General features: G+C 47.2%; 1 protein-coding gene across 4 annotated transcripts in view; it reads right to left on the bottom strand.

The window, feature by feature from the left end:
• Positions 1-13966, bottom strand: part of ARHGAP21 (Rho GTPase activating protein 21) — a 120082-nt gene that overhangs the window by 88975 nt on the left and 17141 nt on the right. For 2 of the 4 annotated variants that reach the window (XM_077304035.1, XM_077304037.1), the window contains exon 1: positions 9608-10339. The exons of 1 other annotated variant lie outside the window; for it this stretch is intronic. In XM_077304035.1, the coding sequence (XP_077160150.1) occupies positions 9608-9691 (84 nt within the window). In that variant the 5' untranslated portion in view covers positions 9692-10339. Of the gene's footprint in view, positions 1-9607; positions 10340-13966 lie in introns of those variants that run through there. One more of the 4 variants, XM_077304036.1, reaches the window with a different exon arrangement.

Genomic DNA, 13966 nt, shown 5'->3' with positions numbered 1-13966 from the left:
TCCAGAATAAACATTCCCGTCCCTTAGCCTTTCTTCACAGGGTTTGGTTCCTAGGCCTGGATCATCCTTACTGCTCTGCACCTTCTTAATTTAATCTACATCCTTTTTGAATTGAGGTCTCCAAAATTGTACACAGTACTCCAGGTGCAGTCTGACTAATGCAGTATTGATATGATACCTTTGTTGATACAGTACAAGACTGAATACAGCACAAGACTGTCTACTTGTATTTAACCTACATTCTACAAGTACCCCCAAGAACTTGTTCACATATGCTGCTACCCAGAAGTATATCTCCCATCCAGTATGAATTTTTGTGACCCGATGTAGAACTCTGCACTTATCCTTGTTGAAGTGCATCTTGTTCTCGTTTGTCCACTTTCCCAGCATCTTCAGATCTTGTTGAACTCTATCTCTGCCTTCTGTTCACAAATAAGCCTCTCACTTTGGTGTCATCTGCAAATTTAATTAGTCCCTCCACCCATTCATCCAGATAATTGATAAAAATGCTGAAAAGTACAGGATCCAGTACTAAGCCCTGTGGCGTCCCACTGCTTACCTCTCTTCAGTCCAATCAAACACTATTGACAACCACTCTCTGGTCATGGTTTTCTAACCAGCTCCCTATCTAGCTAACCATCCAAAAATCCAGTCTGCAGCCTCCAGTTTACCCATGAGAAGACCATGGGGAATCTTGTTAAATGCCTTACTGAATCTCCACATCAACTGAGTTTCCACAATCTAATAAGCCTGTTACTTGGTCAAAAAAGGAAACCAGATCGGTATGACAAGACCTGTTGGAGACAAATTCCTGCTGACTTCCTCAGATCAACAAGTTGTCCTTCAGATGTCTGCAGATAGCCCCCTTTAATATCTGCTCCATTATCTTCCCTGCAACAGAGGTCAGACTCACTTGTAAAACATGCATGCAACCCTAGTATACAACCACAGTTCCTGGACAAGGAAATCCACTCCAGTGACCGCGGATATTGCTTTTGATTATCAGGAATTATTTCCTCATGTTGCAGACATTTCCATATGTCATAGATGTGTTTTTCACAAAGCTTCTTTCGGTTGTTGTTTTTTTTAATTAACAACTGAATATTAGAACAATCTGTATCAGATTGTATCTGTTTATTCCCTGAATTTTTAAAGGAAGTCTCTGGCTCCTTTCTTTGCAGAGATATATCTTTCCCCACAACAAAATGGGCTTGAGGCTTACCCAAGTGTGTGTGTTTTAATAGAATATGACATGGCAGATTGTTTTATCAACTGAGGGGGCACACACAGCTTTCTATGATCGGGGGCGGGGGGGGGGGGGCGACATGCAGATTTATTTTAAACAACAAAACTTCCCCTCAGTTACTAGGTGTTCTAAACGTAGCAAATGTCTAGGCTCTGGATTCATTATTGTAAGTGTTGTGGTGCACAAGCAGAATATGAAGGTCCCTGAGGCAAGAATTATGTTTAAACGACCAAGAAGATTTATTGGCATGTAGGTTTCTAGGGGCAGATCAGCAGCACAAGGCTCCAAACAGACAAAAGAGAAATCTGGCTGAGGCACATTCATTTAGAGAGCAATTTCTACCAATTAGCCACTAGGCTGGACCCTAACAAACACACAGGACTCCACCCACGCTGGCTTGCCCTTTCCCAAGAGTCAGACTAAATGGTACAAGAGTTGCTCATTACCAGAGACAGGCCTCACAATCAGGCCCTCCACTGTCTCTCCGAGATGCAGCTAAATCTTTCTGCCACACTACCCAGCAGAGATGCCCTTCATTCCGGAATCAAGAAGAACATTTCAATTAGGCTGCTCAAGTTTCCTCGGCCCCTTGGAAGGAAAATACATGGTACAGATGTGCCTACAAGCTGCTTTACCAGCACACATTAGATTTGCCTTCTCTAAAAAATGAAGAACCAAAACAATCATGAGCTGATGGTGAAGTTAAGTGTTGTCCATTTCAACTTCTTGGTAAGTTGCAGTATTGGAAAGCAGATGATGCTCATGAGCAGTGAAAGGTGATTTTGTCTGAGGAAATGAGCCTGCACACCAAAGCTCATGCCTTGAATACATCTTTGTTGGTCTTAATGGTGCTATTGGACTCAATTTTTGTTGTGCTGCTTCTGACCAACACGGCTACCCACTTGAATCTATCTATATAATTTGTATTACTTTAACCAGAAATGAAAGGTTAGGTGATCTGGAGGCATCTCCCCAATGCCATCAAGGATTCTATGCAACTCATACTGTATGTCCTCTGTACATTATACAAATTCAGGGTACTTCAAGATTTATAACCTGCCAAATTGCAATTAGCACTGTCTTTGAGGCAGTACATCATTTATGACACCAGCTGGACAAATATAAAATCAAAGGCATAAACACATATAATTTATTTATTTAGTACCAGATGTTAACCTTAAGATCTAGCACAAAATTTCTATAAACAGCATCATTTGAAAAAAGCAAAACACTTTTAATTTGCTTCTTTTTCTCTCATGTTCTTTCAGTAATGGATGAAAATCCCATTACCATTCACCAACACCTACAGCAATTATTGGGGCGAATCCTACTCCTGCAAGAAAAGTATTTACATTTATATAAATACCCCACATTTCCTTTTGGCTCAGGTTTGAAGCTTTCCTCCAATTTAAGTGGCTCTTCAGTTGGAAAAAGAACAACTTAATCTGAGGGAAGATCCTTTAGGGAGGAGAAAAGACTATCTGAAGGACAGCTGGATCCAATCCATTTTTTTTTATACATCAGAATGGGAATTTCTCTGCGGTAAAGTTGTGCCCCAAACTATATTGGAAAGAAATCCAATGCAGAGGCTGCAAATCCCTGCTGCGTGCGAGCTGCCATTGCTGGTGAGTTCCCTTCCCAAGGGCCTCCAGCCTTTTCAGGTCTTGGGGGGAGAGAAAGGCCATCTGTAGTGTTTTTCAGCCCCCCACCCACCAATCTAGCACCCGTTGTATTCTTGAATGCCATGGCCTTTGTCCCTAGTTTAACAAATAAGTTTCAACATGGTAGCTCCCATTCCCTAAATCAGGGGTAGTCAAACTGCGCCCCTCCAGATGTCCATGGACTGCTGGCAGGGGCTCCTGGGAATTGTAGTCCATGGACATCTGGAGGGCCGCAGTTTGACTACCCTGCCCTAAATGATAATTTTAGGGAAATATGATACTTAACTACCAACCCAACGTAATTCGGTAATTTAAAGTCCACATCTTGGATAAGTATTTTTGCTTGCTTGAGGGTACTGTTTTATCAACCTGGTGCACATATAATGAATCATCTCACTTCCATGCTGGAGGTGAAAGGGCCTCTTGACTGTTTGATATGGAGAGGGTGTAGCCAGCCAGTCTCTAGGCGTTCCAACATTAACAATAGGTGAAGTCAGCATAGCCACTTAAGCAAGAAAATAGGTACCAGAATCTATTTAGCAGAATATAAGGGATACAAATATGCAAGTATCATCAACTCCTGCTGAAAGCTGTATATTTCTGTAGCACTGAAAATGCAATTCTGAAGAGATGCAGAATGCTTTTATTAAGTATGCAGGATCTTAAGGCAATTTTGAATGATGTAAATAGAGACCATTGGTCAAAAACCAGAGCAAAAAACAAACATTTTACCTCTTTTTATTTAGTCAAGAACAAAATGCCTTGTAGTCATCTAGAGCAGGGGTAGTCAACTGGCAGAGGCTCATGGGAATTGTAGTCCATGAACATCTGGAGGACCACAGGTTGACTACCCCTGATCTAGAGCAAAAAGAATGCTTTGCATTGCAGTGACCTAGGATAACCCTTGACAGATTTCTTTAAGACACTACCATTCTTATACAGCAATGTATACCAGTGTGATATCCTGCACAACCACAATCTTGAAGACAAAAATCTTCCAGCTAGTTGAATTTCTACATTTGCTCTCCTGTTTCTAGAACACCTAAGTTTAAAATGTACGTTAGTGGTGGTCCAAGTAGCTGCTGACCTCAACCAACATACCCACACCTTTTATTATTAAAAGTGCCCAGTGTGAGGAAATTTCAGTGAATTAGCAAGAGGGATTACATGGGAAGATCTATAATCCACATGCAAAGGTGCTGCTTTAATTTAGATGAGATACTTGCCATCACAACAGCTTTTGAGTCCAGCTGTCCACAAAAACAGATCACAGAGGCATAAGTCTTACTGCCCTGTGGTTCTAATGTATCAGTGATGGAGCAAAAATTAAGGTGAGAGATCACAGAGTTCAGAGTCTGAGGCCAAGTCAGAGAATATCAAAGATTTACAAAATTCATATACATATACAAGAAGTTCAGTTCTTTGAAAGGCCAAATTTGAAGACATTATGAATTCTTCACACTACAAAGTACACAACACTCTAAATTCTCCAGTTGAAAAACTGAAATCAAGAGGCAGCAATTTATCCCAATACTGTTCAAAATGAAACAGAACTCAAGTGTATGTTAATTGCTGATGTTCTTAAATGCAACAGTCACTTCTAGATTAGACTACTGTTAACTCACCCTGAATGGGCCTACTCCTGACCCGGAAACCGCGGCTGGTACAAAATCAGCTGTGTGATTCCTCACTAGAACACTGTGGTGGACACATATCTGATCAGTCTTCCAGCAGCTACAGTGATTGCCAGTTGAACACCAGATCAAAGTCAAGGTGTTGGCCTTGAGCAGTCTGGACCTTGTGTATTTAAGGGACTGCCTCTTCCAATATACTCCCAGATTAACTCTAAGATCTACAAATGCAAACATGCTGATGGTTCCTGGCCCTAAAGAAGTGTGATTGGCCTTGACCAACCTGCTGCTGGCAGAGAACTATCAAAGTTCTGCAGGGCCTACAAAATAGAGCTATTCCACCAGGCACAGGGCTGAGGCCAGGACACACAATCTGAGGGAGCTTTCGGCATTCCACAGGGCCTGCAAAACGGAGCTCTTCCACCAGGTTTATGGTTAAGGCCGGCGCGCTAAGGAAGATCTGTATGACCCCCCTTTCAGGATACAGCTATGTGTATGGCGGCCATAGGTTCCATCTACTCCTTCTTCCCTCCTCCCTCTATGAGATTGTATTAGGGGGAATGGAATTGTATTGTTATAGAATTGGGTTTTTTTTCTTTTCCATTGTAACTTGTCTTTTTTATTTGTGTTTTATGTCAGGGGTTTGAAGGGAGTTTTATTGGGGGTTTTATGCAGACTGTTGTAATCCATCACTTGGAAGCGGCGGGTAAGAAATCAAAGTAAAAATTAAATAAATAAACCATACAGGCCTTCCTTCCTGGACACCCCCATGCTACCCATATATACTGAGATGGAGCACTGGGATAGAGGTTTTACTATTGTTTTTATATTCAATTTTAACACTGTTGTAGAAATATTGGACACCACCCCAAGCCCGGATGCAGAGAGGGGCAGATAATAAATCTAATAATAAAATCTAGTTTTGTAACGTGAGTGTTGTAACATCAGTTTTGCAACATGGTGTAATTACTAACCCTTCACAGAGCAGACAATAATGAGAAGTTATTGGTACATGAAATGCATTTAAAACAAGTGAGAATTTTCTGTTATCAAGTTCACACCCACATGCATTGCCTGTTTCTTCTGCCCCAAAGCTTCATTTACAGGATAGGGCAGCAGAAAACAAGACCTAGCATAATAAATTCCAAAATATTATTTAAAACCACATTCACATTAAGTTTTTAGCTCTCTCCATTAACCATGTGTACAGGATTATATCCTATATATTTACAAACAAGTTACACTGAACTTCCAATCAAGAACTGTTATTTGCCGCCCTATGTCTACCTCTGGAATACATTTTTAAACATGAACCTAAACTTGCAATTTGACCACAAAAAAGAAGAGCCATCTGACTCACCACAAAAATAGTCATGCGGTATTAACCAGCCATCCGGGGACAACATTATGGCACAAACCCCAGCACCTAGGTGTCTCAAAGCAATTTCTAACACCACCCCAAGGAGAACTCTTGCAAACAATCTTGAAATAGTAGATCTGAGTAATCAGCAAACATAGAAGCTTTTGGATTGAGATTTATCTCTATTTGAATTTTCCAATGAAGTATGGAATAGCTCCCCATTATCCAAAAAAGATCTGAAAAACTATGCACAGTAATGAATAGAGGTTTACAAAACAGCAGTATGCAAGAACAGCCACTCTATAAGAACAGTTTCAGCATTATCCAGTACTATATTTAAGCTGCATATTATTATATAAATAAATCCTAATTCTGGATGAACTACAACCCCAACTATCTTAACATAGTCTTAACTCATGCCTTTATCTTAGATAGATACAGATAAGTTTATAAATCAAGCTTTATCACTTGCTCTGGAATGTACTATTTACAGTGCCATCCTAAACAGTATTACACCTTTCAAAACACACTAACTCCAACAGGAAAAAAAGGATACAACTCTGCTTAGGGTTGCACAGTGAATTATTGAACAGAGCTGTGTGTCCATGATCAAAGGTCAGGAACATTGCCCATTTGCATAGGAATTTCTCAGGACTTAATGCCTTCCCATCATTCTCACCTTTGATATACTCAAAAGATCCCACCTATCAAATAACCACACAATCTTCTGTTTGATCAACTGTTGTGTGTCACGGAAGGCGAAAAAGTAAGTGTCTGATTGATCCCAGGAAGGGACAGACCTTCAGTGAGGATAGTTTTACAGTGTACAAAGAAAATCAAGATGCACAAGTGCACTTTTGCATTCTATTTAACAAAGAACTCTAATCTAAACTGCAACAGCCGCAAATGACAATGTGTGTTGAAATATTACACTGTATGCGCTGACTCAGTTCTGATATCAGGCTTGCTGGTGATCAGGAACACCCAGTGAGCTCACAGGTCTATTTGGCCTTGTGAGTTCTCCCTTAGTCTCACCTGGCCTGGAACCACCATAGTAAGCCAGAGACTGGAGCCAACTTCTTGTTTCAGTTTCAGTTTCTGGTTTATGAGATCAATTTAGTAGCGATAAGTTACAAGTACACAGTTCCTATAGATCTTTAATTGTTCAACAATCAAAGAAAGGAAGGAGAACAATTAAGAGAGGACTATGTGTGTAAGTCAGCAGACTAACAAATCAGGAAGCCGAATATCTGAACTAAGTTCTACTGTCCCACGTAAAACCAATACGTTAAGGCAGGGGTAGTCAACCTGTGGTCCTCCAGATGTCCATGGACTACAATTCCCATGAGCCCCTGCCAGCAAATGGGAATTGTACTCCATGGACATCTGGAGGACCACAGGTTGATTACCCCTGCGTTAAGGTAGAAGCCAACCATACACTACAAAAGTCTACAATAAAGATTTGTTAGATGATTTTCCCCATGAAGATTCCAGTTTTAAATACAGTTCTAGCAAAGAAAGCTGACCAAAAAATGCTGCTCTGATAAGACTCTAATATTCTTAAAACAAACATGCAATACAAGTGCAAACATGATAAAAACAAACATACAGTGCAAGTGAAGAGTTCCAATGTATATCAGTAGGAAGATGTATCCTTCTATGGATGCTGGATAATGAAGTACACCAAAGGGACTCTTTGTCAATAAAATATACAATTCTTCAGCCTAAAAGGACACCTTGATAAGCAATCTCTATGAAAGGACCTTATAGGCCATCTATGAACTTGGAAGTGTGTACATTGTCCCTTCCAGAAAAGCTGGCCCAGTGAAATATCATCTTACCTACTTTGTGGGCCTCAACTCCAAAAGGATTCATTATGGTATACCACGTTAATGATAGGTGGATTACATGAATAGTCTCAGTGCCCGGAATTCCACAGCTTCGAGGACTACTGAGAACTCTTAGTATGTTCTCTCCTGTCTCATTCCCTTCCCAGCTTTAATATTTCAAGGGCTAGAGAAAGCAATCCTTATTCTTTGTCAACTGCAAGTGCCTTTGGGGTGGGGTGGTCAACTAAAAACATCAAGATTCCTGAAACTAACCTATTACAACTTTACCATAGGCTAAACCCACAGGGGATACTTTGTCCTTACCTAACCCAGCGGTACAGAGGTTTTAGAAGGACTTCCCAAAGAAATGATTTTAGAAAAAGCATAACAGTGCCACGCAATTTTTATATCAACAGCACACCAGCAGGGGTAATCAAACTGCGGCCCTCCGGATGTCCGTGGACTACAATTCCCATGAGCCCCTGCTAGCGAATGCTGGCAGGGGCTCGTGGGAATTGTAGTCCACAGACATCCGGAGGGCCGCAGTTTGACTACCCCTGAAAATCAAGGGCAGACTGGTAGATTAAAGCTTGCCTTTTTATTCCTAAATGCTTTTTTAAAGTGTGATATCCCATTTCTCAGAAACATTATTCACTTCCCTAAGACACGTTCATTCAGCTCCAGTATATATTTTCCTGCGTATTATGCCTTTTCTTATATAGCACAAGAAAATGACACACAGAGGACAGCCGCAGCCACGTCACACAGGCTTAACATGTGGAGCAGATAAAACTTTCACATACCATATGCTTCATATAAACACTGACACAGCACGATCCTCTGGCATGCTCCCGTCTACCGGAAGCCCTCACAGAAATTCTGAATATGAGAAGTCACCTTTGATGTCTAGCGGAGAGTAAACACACTGTGCTGGCAGAAGGGTAATGCTATTAGCACTATTAATGCAGAGCCTGGGATGAAGGGTTGAAACAGGGGCCTTTCTAAGACCCAGGGCATTAGTCTGAACAGGCAGGGCCACCAGGAGAACTTTAAAAACACACACACATAAAACTTTCCAAACTGAAGATTCACAGGGCAACTTCCCAGCGACAACTCTGGCCGGCTGGGGGAAGAATATCCCCCAAAACCATAGCAGATCTGCAGGCTGGAAGCTGCCGGCCCCGGCCTGCAAAAGGAAGAGGGCGGTTATGCCCACCCAGGGGGGTGTTCAAGTGTCATTCAGGGGCTGAAACCCGGGAAGGGGCTGCCCTCTCTCCTCCCGCCGCCATCAGATCAGTGGGACAAAGGGAAAGGGGGGAGGCGGAGGAGAGATTGGGGGGGGGGGCACCGCTTCCAAGCCAAAGGCTTCCCCAAAGAGAGGGGGGAGACCCCCCCGACGGCGCTTCCTCTCTTTGTTACCACTTGGCGGGGAGGGGCCGCGAGTCTCCTCCGGCATCCCCCGGATCCGGCATCCCTTCCTCCGCCCGCCTCCTCCAACTCGGGACGGGGCGGGAAGGCAGCCAGCCCTCCGGGAGGGGAAGCCAGCAGAGCCGCCACCGCCGCAGCCGCCAACTTTTCAGGCTCGGCTTTTCCCGCCTCCGTCCCCCGCGGCCGCGCCGAGGTCTCCGGGCCGCCGCCGTCGATCTCCCGCGCCCAAGTCCCGGCAACTCCGAGGCGGGCGGGCAGGAAGGGGCGAGCGATGGGGCGGCCATTAAAGGCGCTCCAGCCCAAGCCGCTCCTCACCCCCGGCCGCCGCGACGGCAGCAGCCGCCCCGGGCTGGCTGGTCCCTCCTTCCCGACGCCGCCGGAGCGCTCGCCCCATTCAGACGGCGCTCGCTCACTCGCTCGGGACCCGCCCTGCTCCTGCTCCGCTCGCCTACCTGGGCGCCGCCGGCGGTGCCTCCGGGCGGGCGGGCGTCTCCATCTGCCCCGCCGGGTGGTCCCGCTGCCCAACGGGTCGCCATTACTTCATGGCCCGGGAGCTACACAGGCAGCGCCGCTCCGCCGGGGGTCCGCATGGAGGGAGGGGGCCGCCCGAAAAGAGGCGCGCGCCCGAGCGGGGACAAAAGAGGGGAGAGGGAGGCGCGGCCGCCCGGGAAAGCAGCCGTCCACATGCGCTCCTCTCTGCCCCCCCCCCGCCCCCCCCCAAACAAAAACAGCCGAAAACCTCTCGCCAGGGAAGCCCGAGGAAACGGCGCGGAGATCCGCCTCCCGGGAAGGGGAGGAGGGAAGAGAAAAAACAACCCCGAAAGGGGGCGAAAAAAGCAATCCAAAATCGAGCCCGGTCCCGTCTCCACAATGGGGTCCTCGGCAGGGGCGCGCGAGGGATCCCTCCCCCTCGTCAGGAGGCTGCCATGAGGGAAGGGAGGGGAGGAGAGGAAGATCCCGGCGGACTTTTTCCGCTCAACTCGGCAGCGCCCGCCTCCCTCGCCGGCGGAGGGAAGGAGACATGTCAGCGGCCCCGGGAAAAGCTGCTCCTGGCCCTGCTGCTGCCGCCGCCGCCCGTCCCTTGTTAGGCTAATTGCATTGGCTCGTCCTCTGCCTCTTCCTCCTCCTCCGCTCCAGCGGCCGAGACACAGGGCGGGGAGGGGAAGGGAAGCGCCTGCCTCCGCCCTGCACACGCGTGTCACAGGGAACTGAGCGCGGGGCGGGGAGGCAAAGTTAGCCGGGGGTGGAGAAAGGACGCCGCTCGGCCCTCCCGCCGACGCCGAGATTTCCCTCACAGGCGCCGGAAGAGAGCCGCACAGCCAGCCCGGGTGGTGGAAGGGAGCGCCAAGCCCTCCGCAGAGGCCGCGGCTGGCGAACTTTCCCAGCCCCGTCCGACGCTGAGGGGAGAGGGGCAGCCCTCGCGAAGCCGCGGGCCTCCTCGCAAGTAAAAACCGGCCCTCGTGCAAAAGGGCCGCCTCTACACACCCCAACCCCCGCCCAGAGAACTTGTTTCCCGGGCTCCAGAAGGAGCTCTTTCAGCCGTCCCGCGGACCCGACGACGCGGACTCTGGCTCTGCGGGGAGACATGCGGCGAGTCTCTGAAAAGTGCCGCTGGTGGGTGCTTTTTGTGGGGTTAACTTGGTTCCCCTCCACGCGCTCAGTCGCCTCCCGGGCGAGACTCGCGCCTAGCAGCGGCCGTAAGGCTTGCTCGCAGCCTTGGAGCCCTTCAGGTCAGGATGTTCCCTTTAAAAGAAAAACCCGGACCAGAACCGGGCCCCGTTCCTCCCCCGGGGCAGCTGCGCCGCTTTTGCACCCGAGCACGCCCCACGGACAGCTTGCCCCGCCGCTCGCGACGGCCGGCGAGCAGATTTGTGCTTGCTTTCCCAAGACGCTCCGAGCTCTCCATTAAATCGCCCCACCGCCGCAGGCCATCGCGACGGTGCCAGCTGCACCCGAGTCTGGCTGCCAGCTGGGCGCTGCGTCCTCGAGATGCTAATTGGAGGAGGGGGGGGGGAGAGATATTGAATTTCAAAACAATTTTACTCCTTATGCTCTCAGCGATGTTCACAAGCAAGTTTGCTTCTGCGTGGGAAAGGGGAATAAGGCGGAGCAAGAGGCTCCTGGCGTTGTTTGCCACGCGCAAGTCCAGGAACCCTCTTTCCAAAGGGTGTGTGTGTGTGTGTGTGTGCAAAAATGGCCCCTCAAACTAAACTCCCCAACATGGTTCCACCCGAGGAAGCCCCGTAGCGAACGAAGGCGAGCAGATCCCGGCTTCTCCGAGGGGAGCTCCGGGCTCCTGCTCTGAAAGACTTCCCGCGTCTCCGCCCGACGGCACAAGGAGCTACACAGACGGCCTTTGGGGACGTTCCCGCCCAAAACCCCCGCAGGCCAACGGCGAGCAGAAAACATGGGCGCAGTCCCGCCTCTAGATCCCTCCCCCTCCTCCTCGCTCCGAGTTAGCACAACAATAGCCAGAAGCTGGGAAAAGCCAGGCGCGCCGCGTTACGTATGGAAAAGACTGACAACAAAGTTCGCACGGGGAATGAGGAAGCGGCCGAGTGGGTTTGGCAGCCGATTCGGAAGCATTACACCTTTCGGTCTGGAAACTCCAGAGCCAGACGCAACGCAAAACTCACATCCTTTCATGCCTTCTCTACTAGGAAACCGGTTCATAAGAGACCCAAGCTGGAAACGATGTTTTAGCAACATGCCTGTGCATAGGCCTGCAACCACGTGCGTGACGTGGCATACACATTAGCATTTGCAGTCTGGATTTGGGGAAACTTTGCGCCTTTGCTTTTGAAGTGTAAACGCAGGCCCATGGAGCTATGTCACCGTAGGAGCAGTGGAAAGTACTCTTGCGGAAATTAATGCCGATTCGCTTCCTTTATGGCCGGCGTTTCTCCTTGAGACTGGAGATGGATTGCAGAATTGGGAAACAATGCGATAGAGACCAGTATAACACACCCAACAAACAAGTCAATAAAACAGAATTAAACAGAGAACCACAAAACAAGAACAGTAGAACACTTCTAGTAAACTGGATTTCACAATGCCTGAAGTGTTTACAGACAGTTCAAACTACAGCCCTGTTTCCCTTTATAAAAAAACACACACACAGAACAGTTCCAAACTGTTCCAAACTGACTGTTCCTCAGTGAGGGCAGAAAACAACCATACACAGTTATTTACAGGTTTGGGGAAGCCAGCAGAGAGTGTGGGGGGGGGGGGGCTAATAAAATAGCATTGTGTGATGTGAATTCCAGGTTTGCTCTAGGATTACTCCCAAAACTCTTTGGTTAAAGATGTCACTTCTGGGTTGCTTCCTGGAAATCATAACACGGTGTTCTGAACAGGCGTTTGTCAATCCTATCACCCACTCACATCCCCCCCCCCCACACACACACACTTGCCTATACACATTTTACCCATCGGCTTGTGAGCCCTCTTAATGCCTGCACTCACATTCACCTGCACGTGTAGTTGGAAGCACAAGAAACTGAGCGCAAAGGCAGGGGAGGGGTGGGGTGTAGGCTGGAATTTACAGCAATGGGCCATACCAGAATCTATGGCCCCTGTTAAGTGCCCCATTTCTCTATATGCTGATACCATCTGTAGACACAGGACAATAAGCCCTTGGTTCGGAGATTGAGGGGCCCCCTCTATCCAAATGAAGCACATTGGTTGAATGGAAAAGTTTTGTTTGCAGTTTTTACCACACCTTTCTGCCCCAGCATGGCTACCAAGGCCAATAATTTAGTGCAGTGGGCAGCTGGGAAATGGCCAGCATTAGGGACTGTGGGAGATGAGGCTGGTATAGTGTGCAGATCCATATTCTGAAGCGCTACCTGGATGTAATCATAAATACCCCATCCCCAAATGGCAAGAAATGGGCATGTGATAAATTAGTACATATCTGCTCCCTTTTCAGAAAGGGTATGACATGGACCAGTTTTGCTTACAGGCCTAAAAAAAACATGTGGTCTAGAATATGCAGTGTAAATCTCTATTTTACTTGGATTTTTTTTTCCTTCAGGAGAGAACTGAAACATATTTAAATTAAGAGGGGTAGCTGTGTTTGTCTGTAGCACTAGAAAAAACTAAGGGCCCAGCAGCACCTTAAAGCAGCCTTTCTCAGATTTTTCCTGATGAGAAACCCCTGAAACATTTTGAGAAACCCTAGAAGTAGCACCATTGTGCAGAATATGGTTGGGAATCAGACTTGTGGACACGCCCACCCAGGGCCCCTCCCCTTCCCACCCCCAGGCCCATCTTTGGCCATTGGGGAGGAGGCAGGTTGACATGACCATGGTCATGTCACCCAATAGATGTCTAATTAATTAATTAATTCCCATCCATTTGGGAAACCCTTCCAGGGCCAGCAAGAAACCCCAGTTGAGAAAGCCTGCCTTTAAAGAATAACAAAATTTGTGGCAGGGGATGAGCTTTTATGAGTCACTGCTCATTCCTTCCGATAAATGAAAGCAATCCTTCTTCTGGGTGGGTCAGTTTTCCTACTGGGCAGCTAGAGGCCTCAGCCTCTTCACTAGCCAGCTTTGCTGCCATGAAGTGTCCTGATAACAATGCCAAATAACGTGGAAGAGTGAAGGAATCGTGCTGTGGGTGTCTCCATTAGAGCTGCCTGATGAGCTGGATACTGTCTTAGTCTGTTTCCAACTTACTCAAAAGGAGAACACACATGTACTAAAAGAGGATTCTTTGACTAAGAACCATCATGCAGCTTCAGTGCCTCAGCGCTGGCAGAACAGTGCAACACAGCAGTGCTGGCATAAATGGCCCTTAAAGGTAAA

The sequence above is a fragment of the Paroedura picta genome, chromosome 11 (genome assembly GCF_049243985.1).
Source record: "Paroedura picta isolate Pp20150507F chromosome 11, Ppicta_v3.0, whole genome shotgun sequence".
NCBI lineage: Eukaryota > Metazoa > Chordata > Lepidosauria > Squamata > Gekkonidae > Paroedura > Paroedura picta.
Note: the sequence above shows the minus strand (reverse complement) of the source record. Positions and strands in the feature narration are given on the sequence as shown.